Consider the following 20,575-nt stretch of genomic DNA (forward strand, 5'->3'; position numbering starts at 1 on the left):
TGTTTGATTTAATTGTGGAAAGAATCATTCAAGTATAACTATTTTTTTTTTTTTTTTTGAGGATGGTAGGTAATTTAGTATTTAATCTTAGATTTTAGAGAAGTAATAAATAAAGTTGTCAAATCGGCTAAACGGGACAGGTTTGGGTTGGGTAGAAGTAGGTCGGGTCAACTCGGGTTGGGTCAATTAAGATTAATTCCACAACCTATGAAGGTCGGGTTTGGGTTGGGTCATGCTTAAGTCGGGTCATACTTCTTATCGGGTTTGGGTCGGGTTTAGGTCGGGTTAATAACAAGTCGGGTGAATAATAGGTCGGGTTTAATTCGGATTTTCACGGGTTAAAACGGGTTAGGGTAATTTTCGGATTCGAGTCGGGTTCGATTCAAGTCAATAATTTGCGGGTTAGAAACAGGTCGGGTAATTTCTCGGGTTTGAGTCGGGTTCAGTTCAAGTCAATAATTTGCGGATTACAATCTGGTCGGGTCATTCTCTAGTTCCAATCGGGTTATGTTCAAGCTAATAATTTGCATGTTACAATCAGGTCGGGTCATTTCAAAGTCAGATCATATTCGGGATCAACTAAATATAAATATTACGTCCGATCCAAATTACTCGCAACTTTGGAATATTTTATATCTCACAAATAATACCCCAGAGTTGCGAGTAATTTAGATCGGAGGTAGTATATAATTATCATTTTTATCAAGCCAATAATTTCTTTGACTATAATATATATGACAATATACTAGGGAACTATGGTCTATAATTTAGGAAGATAATTATCTCCTTTGACCATACAACAAATATATACTATATTTAACCCTTAAATTTGAGGATGATACTTATTTCTTTTGTTGGCCTACACCGACTTGGTCTCCCAAGACATAATGCTTTGATTGATAATAATAAGGTGGTCTAAATTGCATTAAAGGTGATTTGGTGAGAAAAAAATTGGTTGAATATAAGTCAAGTCAATAACAAGTCATATTAATTTTCGAGTCGGGTTAGTATCAGGTTGAATTTTTGGGTTGGTTTAGTAATAGGTATGGTAAAATTCGAGTCAGAACAATAACAAGTCAGGTTTAATTTGAGTCAGGTCAATAAAAAGTCGGGTTGATATCGGGTCGGGTTTGTAATAGGTTTGGTTAAATTAATTCAGGTGGGATTATGAACGGGTCAGGTTGATATCATTTCAGATTATTAACAAGTTAGGTTAAATTCGGGTTTTCACGAGTTAAAACGGGTTTGGGTGAATCTCGGTTCAAGTCGGGTCCCGTATCGAAAAGCCTTGAGTTTCGAGGGAATACGTTTCGAGGTGATATAATATCGTTTGGAAGCATATATGATCACTATTTGTCGTCATAAATCTTCGTGGAAGGCTTGAGTTAATGAAATCGGTGCAAGTTGTAAAACGGAAAATTGGCCGTTTAAAGGCAAATTGCATGGTTCCATCCACCTAATTGGACTACCAGAGGGTATTAGGGACCAAGGTAAACATTTCGACAGTTTTTATTTTCGGGCAAAAAAAAAGTAAATTTTTTTTCAAAGATAAAGGCTAATATCTACGCTTTTTGAGAAATTTTAGTAGTTTCGAGGCCTGATGTTGCAAACTCTTAAGAATTTAGGGAATACATCTAGAGGTCATATAATATCGTTTGGAATAATATATGATCATTATATGTTGTCATAGATGTTAGTGGTAGGTTTGATTTAATTAAATAGGTACAAGTTGTAAACCGATAAATTGGCCGTTTAAAGGAAAATTGAATAGTTCCACCCACCCAATTGGACTCTCGGAAGGCATTAGGGACCATTGTAAAAATTTCGACAATTTTTATTTTTGGCAGAAAAAAGATAAAAAATTCAAAAATTAAAGGCTTATATCCACGCTTTTTGAGAAATTTTTGCAGTTGGATACGATGTCGAAAAACCTTGAGCTTTTAGGGAATGCATCTCAATATATAATGACGTTTGGAACCTTATATGATCATTATATGTTGTCATAAATGTTCGTGGAAGACTTGAATTAAATAAATCGGTGCAAATGGTAAATCGGTAAATTGACCGTTTAAAGGAAAATTGGATGGTTACACCTACCCAATCGGACTCCCGAAAAGTATTAGTGACCATGGTAAAATTTCGAACATTTTTATTTCCGTACGAAAAAAAACTCCAAAATTGAACTCCAATATCCACTTTTTTTTATAATTTTTGGAGGTTTCGAGGCTTGATGTCGAAAAGTCTTGGAATTTAAGTGAACACATTTCGAGGCCATATTATATCGTTTGGAACCATATATGATCAATATTTGTTGTCATAAATGTTCGTGGTAGACTTGAGTTAATGAAATCGGTGCAAGTTGTAAACCGCTAAATCGACTGTTTAAAGGAAAATTGGATGGTTTCACCCACTGAGGTGTACTTCCGAAGGTATTAGGGACCATTGTAAAACTTACGTCAATTTTTATTTCCGGGCCAATAAAAGTCAGAGAATTCCAAAATTGAAGTATAATTATCCACGCATTTTGCGAAATTTTGAATGTTTTAGGGAATACATTTCGGGGTCATATTATGCCGTTTGGAATCATATATGATTATTATATGTTGTCATAAAAGTTCGTGGTAGGGTTGAGTTAATGAATCAATTCAAGTTGTAAACTGGTAAATTGGTTGTTTAAAGCCAAATTGATAGTTCCACCCACCCAATTGGACACTCGGAGGGTATTAGAGATCATGGCAAATATTTTGGAAATTTTTAATTTTCGGGCGAAAACAAGTCAGAATATATCAAAATTGAAATCTAATATCCACGCTTTTTGAGAAATTTCGAAGGTTTCGAGTCTCGGTATCAAAAATCCTTGAGATTTTAGGGATACATCTCGGGGTCATATAATGCCGTTTGGAACCATGTATGATCATTATATGTTGTCTTTAATGTTCGTGGTAGGATTGAGTAAAAATTAAATCGGTGCAAGTAGTAAATCGGTAAATTGGCCGTGTAAAGGCAAATTGGATGGTTCCACCATCCAAATTCTAAATTATGGACTCCAATAGGGTATTAGGGACCATGGTAAACATTTAGGAAAATTTTATTTCAGGGCGAAAAAAGTCAAAAAAATTCAAAAATTAAAGGCTAATATACACGTTTTTTGAGTGATTTTGAAGGTTTCGGGACCCGGTGTCGAAAAGGCTTGAGATTTTAGGGGATATATCTCGGAGTCATATAATGTCGTTTGGAACCATATATGATCATTATGTGTTGTTATAAATGTTCGTTGTATGCTTGAATAAATGAAATCGTTGCAAGTTGTAAATCGATAAATTGGCTGTTTTAAGGCAAATTGAGTGGTTCCACCCACCCAATTGGACTCCCAAAGGGTATTAGGGACCATTTTAAATATTTCGACAATTTTTATTTTGGGGCTAAAAAAAGTCAAAAAATTCCAAAATTGAAGGCTAATATCCACGATTTTTGAGAAATTTCGGAGGTTTTAGGGCCTAGTGTCGAAAAGACTTGAGATTTTAGGAGATATGTCTTAGTCATATAATATCCTTTGGAATCATATATGATCATTATATGTTGTCATAAAGGTTCGTGGTAGGCTTGAATTAATGAAATCAACGCAAGTTGTAAATCAATAAATTGGCTGTTTAAAGGCAAATTGGATGGTACCACCCAACCAATTGGACTCCTAGAAGGTATTAGAGCCCATGGTAAACATTTCGGTAATATTTATTTCCGCGCGAAAAACAGTCAAAATATTCCAAAATTGAAGACTAACATCCACATTTTTTGAGAAATTTTGAAGGTTTCGAGGCTCAATGTCGAAAAGTCTTGAAATTTTAAGAGATACATCTCAGGCTAGTATAATTCCGTTTTGGAACCATTTATGATCATTATAAGTTGTCATAAATGTTTGTGGTAGGCTTGATTTAATGATATCGATGCAAGTTTTAAACTGGTAAATTGGCCGTTAAAAGGCAAATTGGATGGATACACCCACCCAATTTGACTCCCGGAGTGTATTAGGGACCATGGTAAAAATTTCGGCAGTTTTTATTTCCGGGCAAAATAAAGTCAAAAAATTCTAAAATTGAAGGCTTATATACACGCTTTTTGATAAATTTTTGACGTTAGGTACGCCGTCGAAAAACCTTGAGATTTTAGGGAATACATCTCGTGGTCATATAATGTCGTTAGGAACCAAATATGATAATTATATATTGTTATAAATGTTCGTCGTAGGCTTGAGTTAATGAAATCGGTGCAATTCGTAAATCGGTAAATTGGTCGTTTAAAAGCATATTGGATAGTTCCACCCACCTAATTGGTCGCCCGGAGGGGTATTAGGGACCATGGTAAACATATCGGCAATTTTTATGCCCAAGCAAAAATAAGTCAAAAAATTCAAAATTGAAGACTAATATCCACGCATTTTGAGTAATTTTCAAGGTTTCAGGGCCCGGTGTCGAAAAAGTCTATTGAATTAGGGGATACATCTTTGGTCATATAATGTCGTTTGGAACCGTATATGATCATTATATGTTGTCATAAATGTTCGTGGTAAGCTTGAATAAAAGAAATCAGTGTAAGTTGTAAACCGGTAAATAGGCCGTTTAAAGGCAAATTGGATGGTTCCACCCATAAAATTGTACTCCCTCAAGGTATTAGGGATCATGGTAAATATTTCGGCAATTTTTATTTACGAGCGAAAAAAAAGTCAAAAATACAAATATTGAAGGCTATCCACGCTTTTTAAGAAATTTTGTAGTTTCGGCGTCCGGTGTCTAAAAGTCTTGAAATTCTAGGGAATAAATCTCAGGGTCATATAATGACGTTTGAATCAATAAATGACCATTATATGTTGTCATAAATGTTCGTGGTAGGCTTAAGTTATAATGAAATCGGTGCAAGTTGTAAATCGGTAAATTCACCCTTTAAAGGAAAATTGGATGGTTCCGTCCACCAAATTGGACTTCCGGAGGGTATTAGGAAACATGGTAAACATTTCGGCAATTTTTATTTAAAGGAGAAAAAACAAAGCAAAAAAATTCCAGAATTGAAAGCTAATATCCACCCTTTTTGAGAAATTTTAGAGGTTTCATGGCCCAGTTTCGAAAAGTCTTTAAATTTTAGAAGATATATCTTTGGGACATAAAATGCCGTTTGGAACCATAAATGATCATTATATGTTGTTATAAATGTTCGTGGTAGGCTTGAGTTATTGAAATCGGTGTAAGTTTTAAACCGGTAAATTGGTCGATTAAAGGCAAATTGGTTGGTTCCACCCACCCAATTGGACTTCCGGAGGGTATTAGGGACCATGGTGAACATTTCGGCAATTTTTATGTCCAAGCGAAAATAAGTCAAAAAATTCACAAATTGAAGACTAATTTTCAAGGTTTCAGGGCCCAGTGTCGAAAAAGCCTTAAGAATTAGGGGATACATCTCTGGTCATATAATGTCGTTTGGAACCGTATATGATCATTATATGTTGTCATAAATGTTCGTGGTAAGCCTGAATCAAAGAAATCAGTGTAAGTTGTAAATCGGTAAATAGGCCGTTTAAAGGCAAATTGGATGGTTCCACCCAGAAAATTGGACTCCCTCAAGGTATTATGGATCATGGTAAATATTTCGGAAAATTTTATTTACGGGCGATAAAAGGTCAAAAATACAAATATTGAAGGCTAATATCCACGTTTTTTGAGAAATTTTGTAGTTTCTTCGGCCGGTGTCTAAAAGTCTCGAAATTCTGGGGAATAAATCTCGTGGTCATATAATGACGCTTGAATCAATAAATGACCATTATATGTTGTCATAAATGTTCTTGGTAGGCTTGAGTTATAATGAAATCGGTGCAAGTTGTAAATCGGTAAATTCACCATCTAAAGGAAAATTGGATGGTTCCATCCACCAAATTGGACTTATGGAGGGTATTAGAAACCATGGTAAACATTTCGGCAATTTTTATTTACAGGAGAAAAAACAAAGTAAAAAAAATTCCAAAATTGAAGGCTAATATACACGGTTTTTGAGAAATTTTAGAGGTTTCGGGGCCTAGTGTCGAAAAGTTTTTAAATTTTAGAGGATATATCTCTGGGTTATAAAATGCCGTTTGGAACCATAAATGATCATTATATGTTGTTATAAATGTTCGTGGTAGGCTTGAGTTATTGAAATCGGTGTAAGTTGTAAACCGATAAATTGGTCGATTAAAGGCAAATTGGTTGGTTCCACCCACCCAATTGGACTCCCAGAGGGTATTAGGGACCATGGTAAACATTTCGGCAATTTTTATTTCCGGGCAAAAATAAGTCAAAAAATTCAATTGAAGACTAATATCCACACATTTTTAGTAATTTTGAAGGTTTCAGGGCCCGGTGTCGAAAAAGTCTAAAGAATTAGGGGATACATCTCTGGTCATATAATGCTGTTTGGAACCGTATATTATCATTATATGTTGTCATAAATGTTCGTGGTAAGCCTGAATCAAAGAAATCAGTGTAAGTTGTAAACCGGTAAATAGGCCGTTTAAAGGCAAATTGGATGGTTCCACCCAGAAAATTGGACTCCCTCAAGGTATTAGGGATCATGGTAAATATTTCGGCAATTTTTATTTACGGGCGAAAAAAAGGTCAAAAATACAAATATAAAAAGCCTAATATCCACGCTTTTTGAGAAATTTTGTAGTTTCGGCGGTCGGTGTCTAAAAGTCTCGAAATTCAAATAAATAAGTCTCGGGGTCATATAATAACGTTTGAAACCATGAATGACCATTATATGTTGTCATATATGTTCGTGTTATGCTTGAGTTATAATGAAATCGGTGCAAGTTGTAAATCGGTAAATTCACCATTTAAAGGAAAATTTGATGGTTCCTTCCACCAAATTGGACTTGCGAAGGGTATTAGGAACCATGGTAAACATGTTGACAATTTTTATTTACAGGAGAAAAAACAAAGTAAAAAAATTCCAAAATTGAAGGCTAATATCCACGCTCTTTGAGAAAATTTTAGAAGTTTCGGAGCACAGTTTCGAAAAGTCTTTAAATTTTAGAGGATATATATCTAGGTCATAAAATGCCGTTTGGAACCATAAATGATCATTATATGTTGTTATAAATGTTCCTGGTAGGCTTGAGTTATTGAAATCGGTGTAAGTTGTAAACCGGTAAATTGGTCGATTAAAGGCAAATTGGTTGGTTCCACCCACTCAATTGGACTCCCGGAGGGTATTAGGGATCATGGTAAACATTTCGGTAATTTTTATTTGCGGTCTAAAAAAAGTCAAAAAATTCCAAAATTGAAATCCACGCTTTTTGAGAAATTTGGGATGTTTCGAGGCCCGGTGTTGAAATTTTTTGAGATTTAAGGGGTCATCTCGGGGTCATGTAATGTCGTTTAGAATCATATATGATCATTATATGTTGTCATAAATGTTCTTAGTAGGCTTGAGTTAATTTAATCGGTTCAAGTTGTAAATCGGTAATTGGCCGTTTAAAGGCAAATAGGATGATTCCACCCACCTAATTAGACTCCCGGAGGGTATTAGGAACTATGGTAAACATTTCGTCAATTTGTATTTCCGGACGAAGAAAAAAGTAAAAAAAATTCTAAGATTGAAGGCTAATAACCACGCATTTGAGAAATTTCGAATGTTTCGGATCCCGATGTCGAAAAGCATTTAGATTTTAGGAGATACATCTCGAGGTCATATAATGCCGTTTGGAACCATATATGATCATTATATTGTATCATAAATGTTTGTGGTACACTTGAGTTAATGAAATCGATGCAAATTGTAAACCGGTAAATTGGTCGTTTAAAGGTAAATTGGATGGTTCCACCCAGTAAATTGGACTCATGGAGGATATTAGGGACCATGGTAAACATTTCGACAATTTTTATTTTCGGGTGAAAAAAAGTCAAAAAAATTTCAAAATTGTAGTCTAATATCCACGCTTTTTGAGAAAATTTGGAGGTTTCGGACTAACAAATAGTGGAAGGTAATTATTAGCTTAGTTTTTAACCATACAGTTATACTTGTTCTGATTTACTGAAAAGAACCGACCCTTAATAATGGTAATGATTTAATTGAATTTATTCCTACTCCAAAAAATACTTTAACCAAACATCATGCTCTCAATTCTATGCCAAGAACTATTGAATAATAATAATAATAATAATAATAATAATAATAATAATAATAATAATAAAAAAAAAAAAAAAAAAAAAAAAAATAATAATAATAATAATAATAATAATAATAATAATAATAATAATAATAATAATAATAATAATAATAATAATAATAATAATAATAATAATAATAATAATAATAATAAATAATAATAATAATAATAATAATAAAAAAAAAAAAAAAAAAAAAAAAAAAAAAAAAAAAAAATAATAATAATAATAATAATAATAATAAATAATAATAATAATAATAATAATAATAATAATAATAATAATAATAATAATAATAAAAATAAAAATCTATGCCAAGAACATTTCATGAGACTATCCAATCAAGGCTTTGTTTGAGTTGTTTTTATTTTTTATTTTTTTTTTTTCCTTTTTTTCTAAAGATTGATATATTTTGTGCTTCTTAAACAGGCCGTTGTTGTATTATTTTGTCTGACATTATTTGAAATCGTGTATGATATACATATATTTTTTTTTTCCCCTGAACTTATTTTGTGAACTTGAACTAGTTTATTACAGCTACAAAAGGATTTTTCATACGAAGTATAACTTTTGAAACCCCTTTCTCAGAAAGCATGCACTATCCCTGATGTTACCTTTGAAAAAAAATATTCCATAATGTTTGTAAATATCCATGAAACTAATACGGAGTGAACTGCATAAAGTATACTTTTGAAGTAGAAATTTGTGAAAATAAAAATTATACTATGTAAAAGTTGCTTTTATGAATTACAAATTTACAATACTGTGGACTTTTGGAGTATAATAGCATAATATGGAGTAATTACACAAGTTAATCTCACTATCCTGTTGTACAAAAGCCTAAGGTACGGTGGTCTTGAATCAATGATTGGAGGTGTGTGTATAACACTATAATAACATGCTTTATCGATAGTTAAGACTAAAGAGGCATAATTGGATTGTTTTAACCATTTAAGTAGTCTCTTGAGGTTTTATGGGATCCTTTACAAGCAACTCATAATTTTCTTTATGTGTTTGAAAATGTTGAAAATTCACTAATAACAAGGGCTATAATCCACAATATCCGATCAATTTCGGAATTTTTTTTTAAATGAGTGAATGTGAGAGGTATTTCTCGGGGCCATAAAAGTTGGTTTGAAACCACAATACTATATAACTAATGGGGCATATAAAGCACTGAAAATGAATTTAGGTAAATGACATGATCATGAGATGAATATATAGTGGTATTTAGGAAATGCAAAAGGTGATTTCAATCATCAACTACGCATTTAGGGGTCCATTGAGATGTAAATAATCGATTAACTTATCACATCTTCGTTGGCGTTTGTTCACTATATTGTTTATAGTGATGTTACACCCTCCATTGTTGATATTGATAATTTATTTGTTGATAGAGCCTTTGATTTTTGGTGTTTTGATAGTGAAGCCTTTGCAATATAACAATGAAGGCATCCAAATCTCGACTCGAAGGTATCCAATTGGGGCTACTTTATGTTAAGAAACACAAATAATTTAGAGCTCTAATTTTTATTTTATTTTTGAAAGATAGAGCTCCAATTTTTAATTGTTGGTTTAAATAATTTAATGTGAAGCAATTGTAGACATACAAATAAAAAGAGGGTACACCATACACATGATACTATCATGCATTACCAAGAAATGGGGATTATGCATGCATACAATGTACCTTTGGATGCCTTTTTATAATTATTTAAAATACAAGTTGAGTATTTTTCATCATTTATATAAAAACAACAAATTCCAAAATTCTCCCCCTTTTTACAAAAATCAGCTAAAAGTTCCCAAAATGCACCCATCGAAAATACAGCCAATTGTATTTTAGTAAACTTCGTTGAACACAACACAAGCAGACAACTTTGAAAGTTGAAACCTTTATTCATTGGAATGCAAACAATATACGCCTTATCATAGGATGATGTACACTTTCGAAAACGCGTAAGCCGACCATTATTCAATAGAGAAAAACGTGTCTGAAAACATCATGGTAACTTCGTAGACAAACAGCAAGCAATCCCGTAAAATTTTACAATATATGTACGACAACTAATACTCCCTTCTACGTACCTATTTCTAACATTTATTACTCAAATAATAAAGAAAAATAGGTACGTAGTTAAGGGATAGAGAGAGTATTATAATACAGAGTATTAGAAACTTAGAAAACATTGATTTTAAGAGAATTACTATAAAACGTATTCAATAGTTACTTATATTATTCCCGTAAAGATGTACTGGGAAAGTTATGTTTAACAACAATGCCATTATAGAGATTACATATACGATTATAGACTAGTAAAAATGGAAGAAGAAAAAATGACAAAATCTCCTGGGAACCTAAAAATGACGGTCCAGGAATACATTTTATAGGCGATTGCCAAAATATAGTAAAAATATTACGAGATCCAAAATGAAAGGAAAAAGAATCAAGGATACTTCAGAACCAAGGGAGTCCCGGCAATGAGATTCAAGAACACAAAATTAGCTTACGATAAACATACAGAGCTCTGGACGTGGAATGAGGCCGACATGTTGTTGCTTGTGTTGTACGAAGCTATATTTCTTGAACCATGAGATGATCCCATTGTCGATCTTATTCCCTATTCTTGAAGAAAAAGAATTTTTGGTTTTGTAAGGTTTAGTAAAAGAAAAAGAAAAAAAAAAGTATCTCTCAACGTAAGTCACAATTCCCGCGGCAAAATACAGCTCAAAGGGTCCTGAAAGAAGAGGCTTTCCTCCTTTCAAGTTTCAGCCTTCTGCTGGCTTCGCTCTTAATAGGCTTCAGCAATCGCTCAGTTCCAATTTCCGACTGAAGGGCGGACTGCAACTGCCTTAGATGGCCACTGCACTGTTGATGGCCAGTGGCAGTAGAGCTATTGACAGTCGGTTCTTCCAAAGTTACCTTTCTTTGATAAGGCGAATGCCACTTAGCTTGTAAATAAGCGAGGGACCTCCATGGAGGAAGAGGCATAGAGTTCTGCTTAAGAGAAACCCTGGCAGCTTCAGCCATAACTTGAAGGAACTGTTTCAGCTTTATCAAAGAGCCCACAAACACAACTGGAAGTGATTTCAATATTTTGTCATATGATTCAACAGCTCTAGCAATCTCAAAGTGGCTTCGAAAATCAATGTCAATTATCAAGCGTTCGGTGCTTCCATCATTCAAGTAATTCACCACATCAATATACTCATGGTCACCTTCATTAAGAAAGGAATAAAAAGAGAATACAATCAGTTCACGTCAACTATACTTATCACTAAGATAAGACCTCTCCATAGTCTCCACTAAAAAAAGCTTTTACATTCACATAGAAGAAACTAGACAGATCCCCACATTGTCTGATAGCGAATGGTTAATTGAATTGATTATAAATTAACCAGAAGAGTCTTTATGTTCGAAGAAAACACACTCTAAATTAAATACGATTATTTGACAGACAACGGCCACGCTACAGACAAATTTAACTCAATGTTGCACACATAGTTCCAAAAGTTCCAACTTCTAGCCAGCAAATTCTCTCTCTTTCCCCAACATTCAGCATGAACTGAATGAAATTTAGCAAACACTAACAATGAATTACAAAGGCTAACGTTAACAATATCCAATACACACACGTGTACTTTCTCTCAACATCCCACATGCTTATAGTGCACAGTTATCAGCAAAAAGGTTGGACATTCAAACAGTTCATAAAAAGGATAAATCCAAAAATACTACTAAAAGATGTTCAACAATTCCATAGAGCCCCATGAACCAGCAAAAGCAAGGAGTTTTATTCAGCTAAAATTGATCGTAAATTATACTCGTAATTGTAGTAGATGTCAACAAAACAGAATGATTAAAAGGAGTGATAAAATGAATAATTTTAGGGACATGACTTATACCTCCAGGAACCTTGTTACAACCTTGCCATTTCGAAGCACACACTGCAGCATCGTAGCCTGATGATCTGAGAAGCTTTACCAAAGAATAACGAATACAACTTCCATTGCATAGACCAGCCTTAAAAAGCTGAAGATCCTTTCCACCCATCGAAAGTAAAAGGGATTGAACAACAGAATTCAGGTCACTCTCATACTGATCCACCGAGCGCTTAAAGAACTGCACAATGGCATTAAAGAAGAGCTCAACACAATAGCTAGAGGAAACACTAGTCAAACATCTTATAGAGGCTAATCAAACCATGAAAGCAGAAATGGACCTAATGAATGTCATCCCTACGACTATCAAAACAGCAGCAGTTGATATAATCAAAATTCGGATCATAGTATTACGCTCCAAATATTGTATCTTATGAACAAAACAAAATAACATCTCGAAATTGCAAGTGGTGCATAGGATACAATCCAATAAGCTGCTTCTACCGCAATAATCGTATAACATAAGAATCAAAACTCGAATCAATAAGCAAGTATTTCAATACTCAAATATAATAACACATTTCTCTTGAAGTGACTGAAACTGTAAGAAATCCCAAAATGTCATTGTCCAAGGTTAATCCAATCAAATTCATAGCACAAAGTTCCAAATTTACAGAGCTATCAAACAAATTCATCAAAATTCAGCCAAAAATAAACGTTCTCTTCACGCTAATTGAATTCACTACTCAACTCCTTGAAGAATTTCACAATTAAACAGGCAATTTTAATAAACTGGAATTGAAAATTCGTTCTCTCATATGCAAGCAACTGAAATTCAAACACAAAACGTCTAATTTAAGTAACTTCCTAATGTAACAGTAAGGAAATTCAGCTCAAAAATTAAAATCTATTTATCAAAAAAATTAAAATCGCAACTAACAGCAAAATTCAGCTAATTTCAATTCTTTTATCTCCACAACTAATCAAATTACAAAACTTTCTTCAACTCAAACAATTTTTTCAAAGTAATCTCCCGCAAAAACCACTGTACCAGCTCAGAACAATCCAATTTCCACAAATTTAAACAATTTTCGCCAAAATTCAACCAAAAAAACCAAAAAATTGAGCTAATTAAAGCGAAGAAAAAGTACCGTAATCTTGTCGGCGAGGTGGTGAAGATCGGAGAAGCCAGATTCGCCATCACTGCTACACAAAGAATCGGCACCATAACTTCCATTATTCTCAAGAAAATCACTAACCATGGCAGCCAAATCATGCTCGCTTTCATGGCTGAACTTTCTCTCTCCTCCGCCACCACCACCGCCAAAACCACCGGCTAACACCGTTCTCCGCCATATATCTCCGGCAGGACTACAAACCTTGACTTCCATATCATTCACCTCCGTCGTCGACGCCGGAAAAACCTTGGCGCTTCGGTCGAACCACAAATTTCCGAACCCTAATTTTTTGCCTGTTGTTCGTATTTTTATCATTCAATTAAAATTCGAAAACTTTTCAATTCAAAGATTTTCGGCCAAATTTGACCGGAGAAATATTCAAAATTCCAATTAACAATCAGCTGAAATGGTTAAATGTATGAATATAATTGAATTCAAAATCTGTGAAATGATTTTTTTTTCTTTTTGAATTTTGTTTATGAGTATTATTATTTATTTGTTTAATAATATTCAAATTAATTTGGTGCGTTTTATGATCCAAAGGGTGTGTAGGTGAAAAAAAATAAAATTGAAGAGAGAGAAAAAAGTGGTAAACATACCCAAAGGATGAAGAGAACGAAAGAGTTGCGAAATTTAATCATATAAAGAGAGTGGAGAGAGAAATCTTTTTTATATGACGAAAATACCCTCACCTATTTTCCAGAATTATGGAGATGTTACTGATTTGTAAGTTTTGATTAAAAAAAAATAAAAAAGAAATTAATTGAGTCATTTTGTAATTTGTAGTTCAGCGGGAAGACGGGAGGTTTTTGGATTAGGTTTTGAATTTGGACGGTAAATTTGGCCAGATTCTTTACCATTTTTTTTGATCAGTTATGCTAACCCAATATTTTGAGCTGTTATTATTTTTTATTTTTTTTAAAGGTGAGGAAAAGATGAAACATTATGAACTTGTGTATTAGTCATTAATGCTGGATGTGATACAAAAAAATGGTGATAAATCATACACTTATACCCTACATATAAAATTTGTAAAAAAAACCTTAGCTTGAATATGTTACATAGTCATAATATGAGGAATTAATTTGGGTAGTGTTGGATTTTATGTTTTTTTTTGGCCAAACAACAAACTACACGTGACAGTATAGACCACATTTAACCGATGACGGAATCTGTTAAGTGGTGGTAAATCAAATTTCGGAAAATTTTATGGTATTAAAATTTATTTTTTTTATAGGGTTGTTAAAAACCATTTTCGGGTTATTTTCAAGTGTAAAAATCTAAAATTTCCTTAATTTTTTCTTTTTTTTACGCAATTCTTTACATCTTAAATAGGGAGTATGGTTTCCTATACAAACAATCAAAATAAAAGTGCAAGAGTTTTCACAAATTTTCAGATACGAATAAACGAGTTTAATTTTCAAATTAAGGGTCTGTTCACTTCAGCTTAATTTCAGTTTAGTTCAGTTCAGCTCTAATCAGTTTAGTTCAGATCTTAATTATCTTCTCTCATAAACATTTCAGCTCTATTCATTTCAGTTCAGCTCAGCTCCAATTAGTTTAATTCAGCACAGTTCAATATTTATGAACAAACCCTAAGTCTTTGATTATATAAGTCTAATCGATCTTGAGGTCTTCATTCAACCCTAAACCATACACCGTATTCTTTACTTGAGTACGTATATTATATAATACGGAGTACATACTTGAAACTTGAAAGGTAAGAATGCAATATAGAAGAAGGGCAATGAAGTAAAAAAAGGATAAGAGAAAGAGTAATGCACAAAAATAGGAAGATGAACATAATGACAACATTATTAAAAACAATAAAAATGTTATGGCTTGGGGAGCAAGGTAAAGTTATAGAGGATTATGGAGAGCGAAAATTCAGGAATCTTTTTATAGAGGATTACACTCTGGCTGGATATAATACAATCAACAATAATCAATAAATCAATAATTTATAAATCAATAATCAATCCTCTGTTTTTAATTTTTATTTTTGAAAAAATGATTGATAGCTGATTGGATTAACCCATCCAAAACGCGCCTCACACGGCTCCCTCCCTACTACAGAATACTTCTCCTAGTCACTAGGAATTTAACAGCTTTTTTGAGTTTACTTATTAAAGTTGAGTTGAGTTGGAGTTGTCTGTTTCTTTTTCTTTCCTTTTCAAAAAAATAATGACGACATTTTCCCATCATCTTTTAACTTCTTAAGGTTAGATTGTGGGTCCTTCTATCCCTCTCTCATGAATCATTCTTGATTTTGGTGGGTTAATTCATCTTTATGGGTTTGATTTGAATTTTTTGCTTATTATAAATACAAGTAAATTGTGTGTGATTTGATTTATGCTAGAGATACCAAATACTCGTATGAGGTATACTCCGTAATCAATAACGGGAAATTTATTTCTTTGTACTACCTCCGTTATATATTAGTTGCAACTTTGGGGTATTATTTGTGAGACAAAAAATATTTTAAAGTTGCAACTAATATGTAACGGAGGTAGTATAATTTTTGTTATTAAATTGATTTGTACGGAGTCGTGTTTATCGTTGTAAATCTTGTAATATTTTTGTAACTTAGGGCCTGTTCATATTTATTTATTTTCAGTTCAGTTCAGTTCAGCTCCAATCAGCTCAGTTCAGTTCAGCTCCAATCAGTTTAGTTTAGTTCAGTTCAGCTCTTAATTTCCCTCTCTCATAAAATATTCATTTCAGTTTAGTTTAGTTCAGTTCAGTTCACTTCAGCTCCAATCAGTTCAGTTCAGTTCAGTAAATATGAACATGCCCTTACTTTGAATGATTTGTTTTTTTAAAAAAAACTTACTATGGATTTTGATTAATTTAAACACATTACGCTTATTTGAATTATTTTTTATTTTTTTCATTCTCAAATAAGTTGAAAAAAAAAACACTTTAGTTAGAGTATTATTTTATGAATTATGTCACATTCAAAGCTTTATATATTTTCAAAGTATGGGATAAGGCAATAATACGTGGAGCAAAAGAATTTTTCAACAATGATATTATTTAATTTTAGCTACAATGATATTATTTAATTAGTATCAAAGTACGAGAAGATTTTCAAGTTTTAGCAAGCTATAAACTTTGTAATAACTTCCAAACATGATAAATCATCATTCATAGGCTCATAGCATATAAGATTAATCCGTGTAATAAACTCCTAATATATCTTAAAACCCCCGTTGTAACTTGTTAACGTTTTTATCATAACACACAAATATGTTCCGTATTATATTATCCTAACTTCCAACAAATTAGGGGCAAACCCCTCTTAATTATTTTCAAAACTGCCAAACATTTTATTTCCTCGTTATAAAAAAGATTTGCCATGTTTAATAAATTCACCCATTCATAAAACAATCATCCATAAGACCATTAACATTATCCAAAATACCACCCCATAATCACCTTATCCAATACCTAATCCTCACGTCTTGTACAAAAGCTAGCGTGTTAATAAACAATTTTTGCTTGAAAAAGTAGGAATAAGCTAGAGAAGGTGGGAATTAAAATTTGATTAATTAGATCTTGTATATTTTATTATCCGTTTTCTTCGCATTTAGCCATTGACTTTTACAATAAGCTATGGTTGATTAGTTGGTATTTTTCATTATTTTGGCTAAGCAATTGAATTAATAATAACTTAGGTAACATGTTTAAGATATGTTTCCAAATAAAGTATGCTTTCATCGAGCCTTAAAGTCAATGCATTTCATACGGCAACTAGTTGAGTTTTGAAACAATGCTTAATAGTTATGCATCAAAAATCTCAACGTAGGCCATTGAGTCAATGTTGAAGTCATCTCATATGGATTAGTCACTCCATTATATAGTAGGGAATATGGATGATGATAGAATCTAACTCGCGAGCTACTTGAACACAGGCTTTGCTCGATGCCTCAATATACGTATTGCTATGATTTAACCATAATAGAGCTCAATTTGATAGACTCGGGAACATGATTGAGATGTTTGAACTAAAGTATGCTTACATGTTATGAAGATTTGAGAATACTATCAAGGATCACAAAATATAAGCAAAACATTAATCATATAAATGAACTTGGATATTTGAGCTACTAGAAATTTACTCGAGCTCCCCTATGGATGTTACAGTCGAGTTAAAACACTCATAAAACTTTTTCTCATCTCCTACCACGTATCTAATATAAATAAAATATTATACACACTATGTTTGATTAAATCATCTATACACTATAATATACCAATTTAGGGCTTCCTAACGTTTAAAAACAAAAAAACTACGGAGTATAATATACGAATGCCAAAAGTATCAACCAACAATACATCAAATAAAATCTCTTGAAATATCAATTGATAGATCAATTAGTATCTTACTTTCAACTACAAAAGATTCCACTACTTTAAACAATAAGGAAATAGAACATACTACAAAACGGGGAAAGGGGAATATAAATAATTAGCTAAAGATTGTCCATTAATCAAAGAATATTGAGATAATTAAAGTCAAGAGATTAGGTCTTATGCTAATGCAGAAGGAATAATCAGACTTTAAGATCGCCAATTGGATATAGCTGGCATATGTTTGCACCTGGAAAGAAGTTACATCATCTATTTATTTTTTATGAACTTATTTTTTCGATGATGATATTGAATTATTTATTTAATGATTTTGCATATGCTCTGAACTATAAACTAAAAAGTTAACACATTTGTTGGCTGAATAAATTAATTTGGCAGGTAAACATCTAATTGCCAAGTGTAATCTTATGAAGTCAATGATCAGATGAAGCTAGGAGTATGAAATAATACTTCAAATTAATTAGGCAGGTTGACTAATTTAATAATATGAAGAAATCTAGTCAAACAAATATTACGAGTTCACAACCAATCCAATCTCAAGAATTTATTTAAGGAAAATGTTATCCATAACCCTTAGGGCTACATACATATAAGCATTAAATTTACACTTAAAAATCGTAAAAAGTTAAAAAATCATCAAAATATAAACACTAATAACACTGATTTGCGCGTGTTTTTGTCATAAATTCCTAATTTTATACAATTTTCAAGAGTATATTTAATGCTTATATATAGCCCTTAGGGCTACATATAACATTACCCTTTATTTAAAATATTACAATTAGTACAAGAGTTTTAGTTTAGCTAACTTGTTGGATGAACTATATTAACATCCTATCTATACCTACATCTTGATTGTCACTTTAGTTTTTCCATATGGAATCTTGACTTTAACTTTTTTTTTTTAATTTATTTTTTTTAAATAAATGGTGACTTTTTGTAAGACAAATAAAGGGTTTTCTTTAGAAAAAAAAAGGGGTGACTACCTGTTCTTTTTTGACAAGAATATAACTCGATACTTGTATAATATAACCAGATAATAAGTACATGTGAGTTTGTATTAGTAATACAAACTCAGCAATATTATATTTATAATTTATCAATACATTTTGAATACATTGATTGAAATCATAGCCTTGACTCGCAACCAAAAAAAAAAAAAAAAACCAGCGTTGATATCTAAGAATAAGTTCTTAAAAATAAATCTCTTTTAATCCAAGTTACAAGCACTAGTAAAAATAATACTCGCAATAGCAGTAATTTCAAAATAAATTTGTATCTCAATAATCATTGACGTGAAACTTTCCATGAATTATACATGTATATACACTTATCACCAATCTAATACAGTGAATACCACCCGTCTTCTCAAAAAACGTCAACAAAATTAGCCAACATATGCACTCAAGTTTCCATATCTTAACAAGCAAATGACACAGAGATTAAATAGTGGCTTCTCTGTTCTAATACAAGTTTGCAATGCATGTTCCATTTAGCATCAATGTAGCTTAAAATCTCTCAAAACTTAATATTTGAACCATCTAAATTTTCTCAAAAATGAGTACAAAATCTAATAAAAGAAGTTCAATTTTGATCATTGTGATGACAACCAAATTTACTTGAAATGCTAAAACTAGCTGTCGACATACAACAAAGGAAATTCATTCATGCACCTTTCTCTATAATCTTTGTGGATCTAATCCAAACAATAACTCAACAATATCATACTATAAAAATAACCAATAAATGAATAATGGGATTCCTCACATGTTCTTGGATCACTACTAGTAACAACTTTGAGATCAGTCTTTTTTTTATGAAAAAGGCTATCCTACGTATTATATAGGGTAGGGTAGATAGAGTGGGGACAAAGAAAGGTAACATAAAGTGGTGTAAATTTAGGTATTTCTCTTTCATGCCTACCCATTTCCTTTCTTTTTAGTATTAATTTATAGAGGTATATCCGTATATGCTAGCATCTCCTTCCTTTCTTTTGTTTTACTACCTAATATAAAAACAAGAATTTGGCCTTGTTTTCATCGGTAGTTAGGAGTAATCCCTTCGTTTCATAATATCTTACCACATAACGAAGAAGATTGTATTGTGTGAAGTATTTTATACTTATCCGTTTATCAAAATATCAATCTATTATTACTCTATATTTGCAAATACTAATTAATTGTAAATCATACAATTATTAACAACTCGTTAATAGATATGCATTAATATAGAAGACACTTAACTTTTTTTGAAGAAAAGAAGACGCTTAACTAAGTCAAGTGATTTCTTTGAAATGGACATGTCTATAAATCAAATTTCACATAACTAAAATATTTTTAAATATTTTCAAATTCAGAAATGTTTTAATCAAACAATAAATAAAAGAGATAAAATATGGTCCCTCTCTATCCTCTTTTTTCCTTGTTACTTCAAAGCAACTTGGATTTCTATGAAGCCTACAAATATTATTATGGCCACTAGATACACACTTGGCATCCGTTAAATGCAAGAAAATATCTGTAATTTTCTTAGATCACCTTCATATATAAATGATTTAGCATATCTTTATCAATCTATTAATACATATAATAAATACAAGTAGAACTATTTATTCATATTGTATGCAATTTAAGTAATGTTTTTATGGAGTTCATCCTAATCCTGTGACAAGTGGTTGACACTTATAGTTAGGAAAATGTCAGCGTTACTTACTCTACTGGCAAATGTGTCTGAAAGATGAAAACTACAACCACAAAATACAACTTGAATTTTACTTCGTATTTTACTTAACCCAACTATAAAGGCCAGTTCATTCTTCATGGGAGAATTACCAATAAAGTTGATTTTTCTAAAAAGGGTGCTTTAATTTATACATGGGTGAGGAAGGTACTCCTAATCCACCTCTCTATTAAACCTAACATATGGACATGTAAAGCAACTAATCCACCC

At 32.2% G+C, this 20,575-nt stretch overlaps 1 protein-coding gene across 1 annotated transcript; it reads right to left on the reverse strand.

Annotated features, from left to right (window-relative positions):
• Positions 1-10,396: 10,396 nt before the first annotated feature.
• LOC110733285 lies at positions 10,397-13,875 on the reverse strand. The gene is made up of 3 exons (XM_021913297.1): positions 13,226-13,875; positions 12,099-12,315; positions 10,397-11,411 (listed from the first exon to the last, which is right to left on the reverse strand). The coding sequence occupies exons 1-3, from the start codon at positions 13,565-13,567 to the stop codon at positions 10,921-10,923; spliced, it is 1,050 nt and encodes a 349-aa protein (XP_021768989.1). The 5' UTR covers positions 13,568-13,875; the 3' UTR covers positions 10,397-10,920.
• Between the last annotated feature and the right edge of the window lie 6,700 nt (positions 13,876-20,575).

Source organism: Chenopodium quinoa, unplaced genomic scaffold, assembly GCF_001683475.1.
Source record: "Chenopodium quinoa cultivar QQ74 unplaced genomic scaffold, ASM168347v1, whole genome shotgun sequence".
Classification (NCBI taxonomy): domain Eukaryota; kingdom Viridiplantae; phylum Streptophyta; class Magnoliopsida; order Caryophyllales; family Amaranthaceae; genus Chenopodium; species Chenopodium quinoa.

Coding starts and splice junctions, on each gene's coding strand:
- LOC110733285 (XM_021913297.1), bottom strand. CDS start 13,567: ATGATAAAAATACGAACAACAGGCAAAAAATTAGGGTTCGGAAATTTG. Junction 12,316..13,225: donor ACCTCGCCGACAAGATTACG/GTACTTTTTCTT, acceptor GCCATTGTGCAG/TTCTTTAAGCGCTCGGTGGA. Junction 11,412..12,098: donor TTGTAACAAGGTTCCTGGAG/GTATAAGTCATG, acceptor TTCTTAATGAAG/GTGACCATGAGTATATTGAT.